Source organism: Leptonychotes weddellii, chromosome 15 (genome assembly GCF_054177405.1).
Source record: "Leptonychotes weddellii isolate Sample4059 chromosome 15, ASM5417740v2, whole genome shotgun sequence".
Classification (NCBI taxonomy): domain Eukaryota; kingdom Metazoa; phylum Chordata; class Mammalia; order Carnivora; family Phocidae; genus Leptonychotes; species Leptonychotes weddellii.
The window spans coordinates 47928984-47941071 of NC_138383.1; the positions used below are offsets into that span (position 1 = coordinate 47928984).

Sequence of the window (12088 nt, forward strand, 5' to 3'; positions counted from 1 at the left end):
ACTGTGTGTCAACAATGAGTTTCATTGTTAGGAACTTTATGTCCAGTGGCAGAAATAAGAATTATTTCGTATCCAGTGCCATTGGGAGGCACTGTGGCCACGAAGTGCCTACTGGATATGCTGCTTCTGTCCAGGTGGGGCAGGCGTCTGGGTCCGATGGCAGAGCCCAAATCCCAGTAAAACAAGACTCTCCCGGAGCTGTGTCCAAGCAGCTCCTCTCCAACTTCTGGAGGGAATGAGACTCCGGAAGTGAGACTCCCCCTCACATGTGCCCCCTCAGTTGGCATCCCCGAGGTCCAGACCTCACCTCCCTACCCTCAGCCCAAGGTACCTATGTATGTGCACACGTGTATGCATGCATCCACGCGCGCGTGCATGCACACACACACACACACACACACCCCTCGGTCAATACTATTGAAGGGATTTGTTCCAGTAGTTGCTGACAATCACACTTAGAGTAATACTTACTGTAATACTCATGACTATTCTTTTCATCTGACCCGTTTGGCACTCAGTTGGCCAGATTTTTCTATTCCGAAGATCCAGGTCCCATACTCGGATTGTCCCGCTATGGAAGAGAGACACAATCAAATGGATACCCACTTAGGAATCTCTCGATCTCTTCTCTGTTTTCTGCCTTCCCCTGAAGAGGCGGCTGAAGGGAAGAGAGCTGGATATTTCTGAGGGTTTGTTAGGCCTCGTGTTCTACTTAAAATCTTCCAGTCGATCCTTACGACCACCCTCTGAGGTAGGATTTACGCTCCCCCTACTCTCCAAATGAGAAAACACAGCAGAGCAAGGATTTACAGCCAGTGAATACTCTCTCCAGTGTAGGGAGAGCAGACATAAATGCGAGCAGATAAACAAAGAGCAAACCAGAGTTCACTAAGATGTTTCTTTCAAGGCTTACAGCTGTAAGGACATCTTTTCAAGGAAAGTGCTTCACTATGGAGAGTCCTGTCTTCATGAGAAATGAGACTAAGTAACCAAAGGGCCGCACAAAATCAGCATCTGACATAAGACTTGGCATACAGTTGGCATTTAATCATTGCATGTTGAGTTCATCTGAATTAATAACTGTATAAACATATCTCAGTCAACATCATAGCTGAAGCTAATAGTCGAAGGCAGAAAAGGTTAATTTAAAAATAGATTGATCGGGGCACCTGGCTGGCTTAGTCAGAAGAGCCCGTGACTCTTGATCTCGGGGTTTGAGTTCGAGCCCCACGTTGGGCATAGAGAGTACTTAAATAAATCAACTTTAAAAAAATAAAATTAAGGGTGCCTGGGTGGCTCAGTTGGTTAAGCGTCTGCCTTTGGCTCAGGTCATGATCCCAGGGTCCTGGGATCAAGCCCCACATCGGGTCCCTGCTCTGCGGGAAGCCTGCTTCTCCCTCTCCTACTCCCCCTGCTTGTGTTCCCTCTCGCGCTGTCTCTCTCTCTCTGTCAAACAAATAAATTAAATCTTTAAAAAATAATAAATCAAAAAATAAAAATTAAAATCAAAAAATAAAAAATAGAACAATCAAGTTCGGTTTTCCTTTTTCTTTTAGCCTCCAGAGTTATGCACTTAGTAAGTACTCATTAAGTATTCTGAATACTTTTTTATTTGAATACAAATCTATTTCTTGTTCAATTATTTTTTTTTTGAGTACTTGCAAAATTAAAAAAAAAAAAACAGCTTCTCCGTGGCCTTCCTGGTGGATGTCAAATTTGGAATTTGCAGGATCTCTCGTGAAGGACAATATCATGGAACATCTGCAGTTGGGACCATCATGGAGGATGTTGTGGGTGCCGGACCAGAAATCTTGCTTAAGAGTCCTTGTTCTCAGTTATCACTGTCATATGCAATTAAAGCCAATCTAGAATATAGATTGCCCTAAGAAAAAGTTTGGGGGAGGGGTGCAGCTTCAATTCAAGTTTTGGCTCCTGGAGAAACTCTGTCCGTGGACACCAGGCTGGGCTGACATCTGCAGCTATGGCAGCTGCTGAGGGGCAGCTGAACCCTCATCATGCAAAGGCTTTGTGAAACCACTCTGCAAACCCAAGGAAGTGAACACACACATGGTCGTCAGTGGCCTCGGAAGATAGGGCAGGACACGGCTAGCTGCTTCGGGAGCAGAGCACTCTGCTAATAAGATTCACCCCTTAGGGGCTGGCTCCCATTTAGCCAGCTAGTTTCATGGCTGCTAAGTGAATCCGTCCTCATAATTAGCCCCAGAACAAATGCATGTTGCGTATCACAAGGAGGGGCCATACAGAAATTCTTTACTCTGGCTGGAAAAGTAGCCAGTGGTGTGTGCCTTTCACAGATGGGAGACCATCATCCATAGGCTGAAAAAGATAGTTTCCACCCAACAGGTCCCTAGACCCCACATTCACAGCATTTGGACCTTTGAACGGGCACACCGCGTAAAAGACGACGCTTTTGTGTGGGTTTAACCTTCAGCTCAGACTCCAGGCAGGGCCCCGAATTGGTGTATTTGTAAGTTAGTGTTTTCTGTTAGACAGATGTTGGCTTTCAGCTTGGTCCCCATTAGCTGGTTAAAAGTTGACTCTACCGGAAACAATCTCATATGGCTAATAGTCGAACATCTGAAGCTTCCTGGCACAGTCCATTTGCAAACTATCATTTCGGGAGACCTAAATCAATAGCAGGTGCTAAGAAACATGGACCAGTAAGTGAATCCGTGCAATCGTGCACATTGCTCTGTGGGCATGCATTGTACGTAGTGTGTTATCAGTCACAAACAGACCAGAACCTGACATGAATTTCGCCGAGGAGCAGAGCCCTCCTCAGGAGGAAGCACAGAATTCTCAAATAACCAGATTTAAAAGACTTTCCGTTAAAAGGATTTTTAAGGACTACAAAATCATGCAAATTAGGAATGAGGACGGAAGGTAATTTTGCAGGACTAATTTTGCAGGGGAACCCCAACTGGAATGACCTGGCTTTCCATACAAGCAAATATAGTGATTTATGAGTTCTGAAAACCCGACTGCAGGCACGTACTTTCCAGCAGTAACAAACATCTCATCCCGGCACCTCGAGAAGATCACTGTGGTGGCATTCCCCACGTTGAGGCCGGCCGCAGGACTGCCACAGATGGCTTCTCTCTTGGCTATGCTCCACACGACCACACTGCCAAAACAAGAGGGACCAAAAAGTCAGGGGGAGACAGGCTCTCAAAAGAAGTGGTTCTAGAAAGAAAAAAAAAAAAGGAACGAAAGAATTACACTGACCCCCAGATGTCTCCTGCGTCACACTGGATATTAGAAGACAAGCAGGTGACACTTCAAAGGTTTTGAAGGAAAATGATAATGAGGCTAGAACCCAGTGACCCCGTCAATGAAGCCTGATGCTAAAATAAAGACATTTTCAGATAAGCAAGGCATAAAAGTTTACCACCCATTTATCTCATGTAAAAATATTTACTTGGAGAAGTATTCTAGAAAAAAGACAGTGCAAGGAAAAGGATGACGTCAGGCAGTGCTCCCAAATGTGACCGCATACCAGAGTCACATGGAGGACTTGCTCAGAGGCTGCCGGGACTCACCCCCAGAGCTTCTGAGTCAGCAGGTCTTAGGGGTTGGGGGGGGGTGCCTGAGATTTCACTTTTCTAAAAAGTCCGCAGTGACACTCATGCTGCTGTTCTGGGGACCACACTTGGAGAAGCACTGTGTTGGGTTCCATTTCCTTCTCTCTGGGTGCAATCACACAACTTAGTCCTAAATTGAATGTGTTTAGACAATAATACCAAAAATGCTGGGGAACATCTGAATCAAAATATTAAAGAAAAAGGAACGCAGATGTTACAAACTTTGTTAATGTAAAATCATGTCTGGCTATGCTTCCCAAATTTCCTCCATGTAGAAGGTATTATCACAGGGGTTCTAAAATCCAGGTAGAACCAAGATCGGTAGAAATGGAGAGGTAGGAGGTAGTGTAAAAGCCATAATTTTTTCTTTTTTCTTAGTAGGAAATTGATAGATACCACCTGAAGTAGAAAACTTGAGAGGCATATCACCTCCCCCCACAAAAGACTCTTAAAACCAAGTACCTCATGCCCAAGAGAAATGAAAACATACATCCACACCAAATCTTGTACATGAATGTTCATAACAGCATTATGAACAATAGCCTAAAAGTGGGAAAGACCCACAGCCCCATCAACTGATGGATGAAGAAAATGTGGTGTAGCCATACAATGGAATATTATTGGACACTAAAAAGAAGGAAGGACTGAAACATGCCACAGTATGGATGAACCTTGAAAACATTACACTTAATAAAAAAAATCAGTTACAAAAGGCCACCTATTGTATTATTCTACTTATGTGAGACAGTGAGAGCAGGCAAAACTATAGAGATGGAAAGTAGATCAGTGGTTGCCCGGGGCTGAGGGGGTAATGGTGGAGCAGGAATGGGGAGTGATTGCTAATAGGCAGAGGGAGTGTTTTTGGAATGTTTAAAATGCTCTACAATTGTTTGTGGTGGTGGTTGCACAACATGACATGTAAAAAATGTCTTTGGGGAAGTATTTCAGCAAAAAGAAAGAAAGAAAAGAAAAGAGAAGAGAAGAGAAAAGAAAGAAAAGAAAAAGAAGGGAGGGAGGAAAGGAAGGAAGGAAGGAAGGAACAAGGAAGGAAGGAAGGAAGAAAGGACCCACTCAAATAACCACTATACCAAAAAGCATACAGCCATACACTTTAAATGGGTGAATTTTATGGTATGTGAAATATATCTCAACGAAGGTATAAAAAAAATCCCAGTGCTCCTTGGGAGAGCTCTTCACGGTGGAAGGGCTATGAATTCTGAATTCTTGTGCATAGCAGGATGACATCCTTTCTTTATAAACCATGGACATGGTATAGCTTCCATTTTCCAAAAACAAGTTTAAAATTTAAAAACAAATAAAAGGCACTGATATAGTGCGTTGGCCAAACAAATTACAGCGTATCTGTACAATGGTACACAATGCAGTCATTGCAAAGAATAAGATCTATGTCTGCACAAACCCGCAGGGAATATGACATTGGTATAAAGTTAATCAAAAAGCAGGTTGTTGTCAGTAGATGCAGAGAAAGCATTTGACAAAGTACAACATTCATTCATGATAAAAATGCTCAACAAAGCAGGTCTAGAGGGAACATATCTCAACATGATAAAGGCCATATATGAAAAACCTACAACTTACGTATCACACTTAATGGTGAAAAACTGAGAGACTCTTCCTCTAAAATCAGGAACAAGACAAGAATATCTTCTCTCACCACTATTATTCAACATAGTACTGGAAGTCCTAGCCACAGCAATCAGACAAGAAAAAGAAATAAAAGGCATCCAAATTGGTAAGGAAGAAGTAAATTGTCACTATTTGCAGATGACATGATATTATATATAGAACACCTTAAAGATTCCACCAAAAAAACTACTAGAACATATAAGTGAATTCAGGAAGGTAGCAGGACACAAAATTAATATACAGAAAATACATTTCTCCACACTAATAACAAAGCGACAGAGAGAGAAATTAGGAAAACTATCCCATTTGTAATTGCACCAAAAAGAATAAAATACCTAGGAACAAATTCAACCAAGGAGGTGAAAGACCTGTACTCTGAAAACTATAAAACATTGATGAAAGACATTGAAGACAACACGAACAAATGGAAAGACATGCTATGCTCATGGACTGGAAGAACAAATATTGTTAAAATGTCCATGCTGGACTCAAAGCAATCTACAGATTTAACGCAATTGCTATAAAAATACCAGCATTTTTCACAGAAGTAGAACAAATAATCCTCAAATATGTATGGAACCACAGGAGACCCTGAATAGCCAAAGCAATTTTGAGAAGAAAGAACAAAAGTAGAGGTATCCCAATTCCAGATTTCAAGATTACTACAAAGCTATAGTGATCAAAACAGTATGGTACAGGGACAAAAACAGACACCTAGATCAATGGAACAGAATAGAGTTCAGAAATAAATCTGCACTTTTATGGTCAATTAATCTATGACAAAGGAGGCAAGGATATACTGGGTGGCTCAGTCGGTTAAGCATCTGCCTTCAGTCATGATCTCAGAGTCCTGGGATTGAGCCCCATATCAGGCTCACTGCTCAGTGGGGAGCCTGTTTCTCCCTCGCCCTCTGCCTACCGCTCCCCCTGCTTGTGTGCTCTCTCTCTGTCAAATAAATAAATAAAATCTTTTTTAAAAAAAGAATATACAGTGGGGGAAAGACAGTCTCTTCAATAAATGGTGTTGGGAAAATTGGACAGCTACATGCAAAAGAGTGAAACTGGACCACTTTCTTACACCATACTTAAAAATAAACTCAAAATATATTGAAGACCTGAATGTGCAACCTGAATGCATAAAAATCCTAGAAGAAAACACAGGCAATAGTTTCTTTGACATCGGCCATAGAAACATTTTTCTAGATACATCTCCTCTGGCAGGGAAACAAAAGCAGAATTAAACTAGTGGGACTACACCAAAACAAAAAGCTTTTGCACAGTGAAGAAAACCATCAACAAAACAAAAAGGCAACCTACTGAATGGGAGAAGATATTTGCAAATGACATATATGATAAGGGGTTAATGTCCAAAATATATTTAAAAAAAAAAACTTATATAACTCAACGCCAAAAAAAAAAAAAAATCCAATTAAAAATGGGCAGAGAGTCTGAATAGACATTTTTCCAGAAAAGGTATACAGATGGCCAACAAACACATAAAAAGATGCTCGACATCACTCATCATCAGGGAAATGCAAATCAAAACCACAATGAGATACCACCACACCTGTCAGAATGGCTAAAATCAACAACACAAGAAACAAAAGGTGTTGGAGAGGATGCGGAGAAAAAGAAACCCTTGTGCACCACTGGTGGGGATGCAAACTGGTACAGTTACTGTGGAAACAGTATGGAGGGCCCTCAAAAAGTTAAAAATAGAATTACCCTATGATCCTGGGCGCCTGGGTGGCTCAGTTGGTTAAGCGACTGCCTTCGGCTCAGGACATGATCCTGGAGTCCCAGGATCAAGTCCCGCATCGGGCTCCCTGCTCGGCAGGGAGTCTGCTTCTCCCTCTGACCCTCCCCCCTCTCATGTGCTCTCTCTCATTCTCTCTCTCTCAAATAAATAAATAAAAAATCTTAAAAAAAAAAAAAAAAAAAGAATTACCCTATGATCCAGTAATTCTGTTCCTGGGTATTTACCCAAAGAAAATGAAAACACTAATTCAAATAGATACATGCACCCCAGTGTTTACTGCAGCATTATTTACAATAGCCCAGATCTGGAGGCAGCCCAAGTGCCCAACAATGTATAGAATTGTTGAATCATTATATTGTGCACCTGAAACGAATATAACTCTGTTCATTATGCTTGAAAAAAATATTTTTAACAAATAAAATTTAAAATGAAAATGCAAAACACCCCCCCAAACCAAAAAGCAGGTTCCATTACATTGATAGCATAACATTAATGCAAAATAGTTCCGTAAGCAGGTTACAAAATATTTAAAAAATATATATATGCATATACAAACTGCAGAATGTCCAGTGCAGTTCCTGGCATCCTTTCTGTTCCTCCTCATCTGTGGAGAAGCCTGGTGGTTTGGGTCCAACGGGCCCTTGCACAAGTTCAGGGCTGACCCCTGTCTGAAACCAGTGGACAGAACCCCACCCTCCTTGCCCCCACTGTGACTATTCATCTTCCGGGCATCTCTCTGGTAGGGGCTGGGCTGGGGGTGGCCTGATTGCCAAGCTCTAAAGAATCTCTGGGGGTGGGATCCAGGCCTCAGTTGTTCCAAAATGTCCTCAGGGGATTCCAGTGTGCACCCAGGATGGAGAACAGCCACTTTAAGTTGAGCTGAGACTGGTAATGGTTGATTTCTGGATACGTGTCTTATGAAAAACCGTCAAATGGGGACGGCCCAGGGAAAGTGAGCATACTTACAGGATGAGGGGAATAATCATCAAAAGAGGAGTCTCATGAAAATTCTGCTGATTTGCTATCTAGTAAGAGAACTGTCAAGATATAACTGCACACAAATGTAAATTTCCTCTGTGGCGCCTGGGTGGCTCAGTCAGTGAAGCATCTGCCTTTGGCTCAGGTCATGATCTCGGGGGTCCTGGAATCGAGTCCCGCGTCGGGTTCCCTGCTCAGCGGGGAGCCTGCTTCTCCCTCTTCCTCCCCACACTTGTGCGCTCTCTCAAATAAATAAATATATATTTTTAAAAAAGGTAAATTTCCTTTGTAGTAGACCCGCAAAGCTTGAATAAGAAACTATCTGTAAGAGTGCACCGAAGTATTAAATCCAAAACAAACCTGGGACGTTCCTGTTTCTCTTCTACAGATTATGCCCCTTTAGCATTCACATGGGACTATGTACCTCATTGATTGCTCTTTCTAACACAATGCTTTTACATCTTCTCCCCCCTAATCTCATGTGTCTGTATTCTCTGCCTCCTACACTGGACTCTTGAGTTCCTCAGTGGGGACAAAGACCGTGTCTTGGGCGAGGCACGTTAAAAATGCCACCTTTGGAGTCACATTGCCAGGGTGGCTCTCCCAGCTCTGCTACTTACTGGTTGGTGGTGCTCGTCCCTCACCTGTCACCCAGCCCCAGTAGCTCTGACCTCAAGTTAAGGAGATAACACAGCTAAGGTGTTCAATACACATCTGTCACACAGTAAGTGCCCCCTCCCCCACCGCCCCCAAATTAGCTGTGGTCATTGATGACGATGGTGGTGATGATGATGATGATGTCATCTTTCTTTTACAGCAAAGGTGCTCAAATTCAGCTGCACATTGGAATCACCTGGGAAGTGTTGGGGCTGCCTAAAGCCCAGGCTCATCAAATCCAGCTCTCTGAAGGTGGAGCCAGGTATCAGTGATTTCTAAAGCTCCGCATGGGGCGCCTGGGTGGCTCAGATGATTAAGCTTCTGCCTTTGGCTCAGGTCATGATCTCCAGGTCCTGGAATTGAGCCCCCCCCCTTCCCTGCTCAGCGGGGAGTCTGCTTCTCCCTCTCCCTCTGCCTCTCCCCCTCCCCCTGCTTGTGCTCTCTTTGTCCCTGTCTCTCCTTCAAATGAATAAATAAAAATAAATAAATAAATAAATGAACTCCCCAGTGGGTTGCGATGTGCATCAAAGGTGGAGATCTGTGGCCCTACGGTATTTTCCCTATGGGCTTTTCACATGACGCACAGCTGAATAGGGACAGGCCAACAGAAAATGTCCAGCAGGGGTGGGTGGGTGCAGGGGGAGAGGGTGCATGACATACCTAGAAATAAACATGCTGAGTTCATTACCTTCCGTCATCTGGGCCTCCGAGTGATACCAAGTACAAATCATTTGGTGAAAAGGCCAGCGCTTCAATTTTGCCCTTGTGAAGTGACAGTCGGGCAATCAGCTCCCTTTTCTTATAATCCCACAAAATGATGTCTGCCTGGGAGCAAGAATACACTGTCAGATCACAGACCAGCTTCAGAAGAGTCCGAGGGGAGAGCTCCCTGTCTTGGTGAGAAATAATCAGTAATCGCACTTTTTCTGGAAATTAGATCATGTCTTACACACACAACCGCAAGAAACTGGCAAGAGTTTTAAATTAAGCAGGGACTAAAAAAATAAATAAATAAAAATAAATTAAGCAGGGACTTTTGGTTTCTGAGTATTATCAGTCCTCAAGCTGCAGGGTCTGGTGTGAACACCAAAATACTTTACTCCCAGCCAGAGGAATGAAGATGAGCTCAAAGAGGAGGCAAGAGGAAGAAGAGGGAGGGAAAGGACATGTGCCCGCACAGAGCTGAGCTGGAAGGGAGTGGGTTTTTGGGGGGGTGGGTGGGTACCTCTCTACTGATTTACAGGGAGCTATTTTCAGCACACTCACCTTGAAGCCCATGAACGTGACCTGTCCGGAGGCTATGTAAGCCCCACTCTTGGAGATGGTCACACAGGAGACATTGTTGCCGTGACCGTGCAGGAAATTCTGTTCCTGTGTGTTTATCGCCTGAATCAGGATTGTGCAGCCCAGAGGGTAAATCAGATGCTCCTGGTCAGGATGGCATTTCAGGCCAGAGGGCACATGTCCTGAAAGACAGAGTAATCATTAGAAAAATAAATAAATAAGAAAAAAATTGGACACAAAAGAGCACTTTTGGAATAAACCTGATTTCAACTAAAATAAGTGTATTGTGTGTGTGTGTGTGTGTGTGGGTAATGTATGTAATTTTATTCTACCGACAAGGTCAGCCTAGTGGATCACTTCTCAGACTCTAAAGTGTATAAAATCACCAGGGGATCTGGTTAAAATGCAGATTCGGATCTGACGTCTGGAGAGGGGCTGAGATTCTGCATTTCTGACAAGCTCTCAAGAGATGCCGACGCTGGTCCAGCAACCTCACTGCTGGATAGCAAGGCCCCAGGGCCAAGTTCGCAATGCTGAGAAGCAGGATTTTCTCAGTGCTGGAAATAGGAGAGCAGCCTGTCTTGGTGAGTGCAGAGGCACAGGGACTGTGAATTCACTGCCTGGGGCAGAAGTTTGGTAAAGGGACGCCTGGGTGGCTCAGTCGGTTAAGCGTCTGCATTCAGCTCAGGTCATGATCCCAGGGTCCTGGGATCGAGTCCCGCAGCAGGCTCCCTGCTCCTGGGGAGTCTGCTTCTCCCTCTCCCTGTGCCCCTCCCTGCTTCCTCGTGAACTCTTTCTCTCTCTCTCAAATAAATGAATAAAATCTTAAAAAAAAAAAAAGAAGTTTGGTAAAGATAATTTGTTTCTAAGGCACCACCAGGCACTCTAAAGAAGCCAGGCCTAAAAAAAAATAAAAATAAATAAAAAATAAAGAAGCCAGGCCTTCTCAGTGTGAGACCACCCCCCACCACCATCCTCCAGGTATTTGCCAAGAACCATCTCAAGAATTACAAACCTTTGTTAAATGTTTTAATATTACAGAGACAGAAGTCCTTCCTTATCACTCAACTTTGGGTCAGAATTTTTGGGGTTGTGATGAGGGAGCAGAAGCCTGGCTGAAGACAAAGCATAAGCTGACACCCTACAACCTCCCCTCACCCCCCACTCCTGGGTGGGACATGTGTGACATTCTTCCAGGAAGCTCCCAACTATCTTAATGTTAATGCCTTGCTAGAGGGGGAAAAACAATCTTAACTTGACAATGGCAAGGTCTCTGGTATCTTGTTGGTATCTTGTAGGTCGGTCCTCTTTAGCATATGAAAGTTCTTTTGAAACCTCCCTTTTCCTTACCTCCCCCAATCCTATAGTATACCATCAGCCACCCCTCACAACCTTGGGGCAGCAGCTCTTTCTGCCCACGGGTCCTGTCCCTGCGCTTTAATAAACCACCATTTTGCACCAAAGATGGCTCAAGATCTTTAGTCATTGGCTCCGGACTCCACCCCACTGAACCTTACCTATATTCCAAAACCACATCATTTGTGCTTGATACTATTTTACAGTATAAACTGTAAAGTCAGGTTGATTAGTTAAAAATCATTTCAAGTGGAGTGGTATTCAATGTGTAGATTAAGGAAAAATAATTTTTATAATAATACATTCGATCTCCTTTCTAAAAGCAGGATGTGTTTTTCCATGAAGTCTCTCTTCAGGGTTTCCAGCGGCATTTTCAGTTTTTCCTCATAAAGATCTCACACGTTTCTTAGTACATTTATTCCTGGGTATTTTAAAATTGTTCTATGGCTAGGGACGCCTGGGTGGCTCAGTCTGTTAAGCGTCTGCCTTCAGCTCAGGTCATGATCCCAGCGTCCTGGGATCGAGTCCCGCATCGGGCTCCCTGCTCCGCGGGGAGCCTGCTTCTCCCTCTGCCTCTGCCTCTCTCTCTCTCTCATGAATAAATAAATAAAATCTTTAAAAAAAAAAATTGTTCTATGGCTATTTCCTACTCCATCAAAAGAGTCATAAATATTTATTAATATCATCTTCTGGTCTTTTAATGAATTCATCTTTTACATTTAATTCCCTCTAGAATTTATTTTGGTGCATAATGGGATTCCAGTAGCTAAATAGATATTTTTTTTTTGCTCAAATTGACAAATAT

At 43.2% G+C, this 12088-nt stretch overlaps 1 protein-coding gene across 1 annotated transcript in view; it reads right to left on the minus strand.

Annotated features, from left to right (window-relative positions):
* CFAP52 (cilia and flagella associated protein 52) overlaps nt 1–12088 on the minus strand; it is a 43064-nt gene that overhangs the window by 25631 nt on the left and 5345 nt on the right. The window contains exons 2-5 of the mRNA XM_006746170.3: nt 9910–10109; nt 9332–9468; nt 3017–3145; nt 472–571 (exon numbers count right to left, since the gene is read on the minus strand). Of these exons, the coding sequence (XP_006746233.2) occupies nt 472–571; nt 3017–3145; nt 9332–9468; nt 9910–10109 (566 nt within the window). The remainder of the gene's footprint in view (nt 1–471; nt 572–3016; nt 3146–9331; nt 9469–9909; nt 10110–12088) is intronic.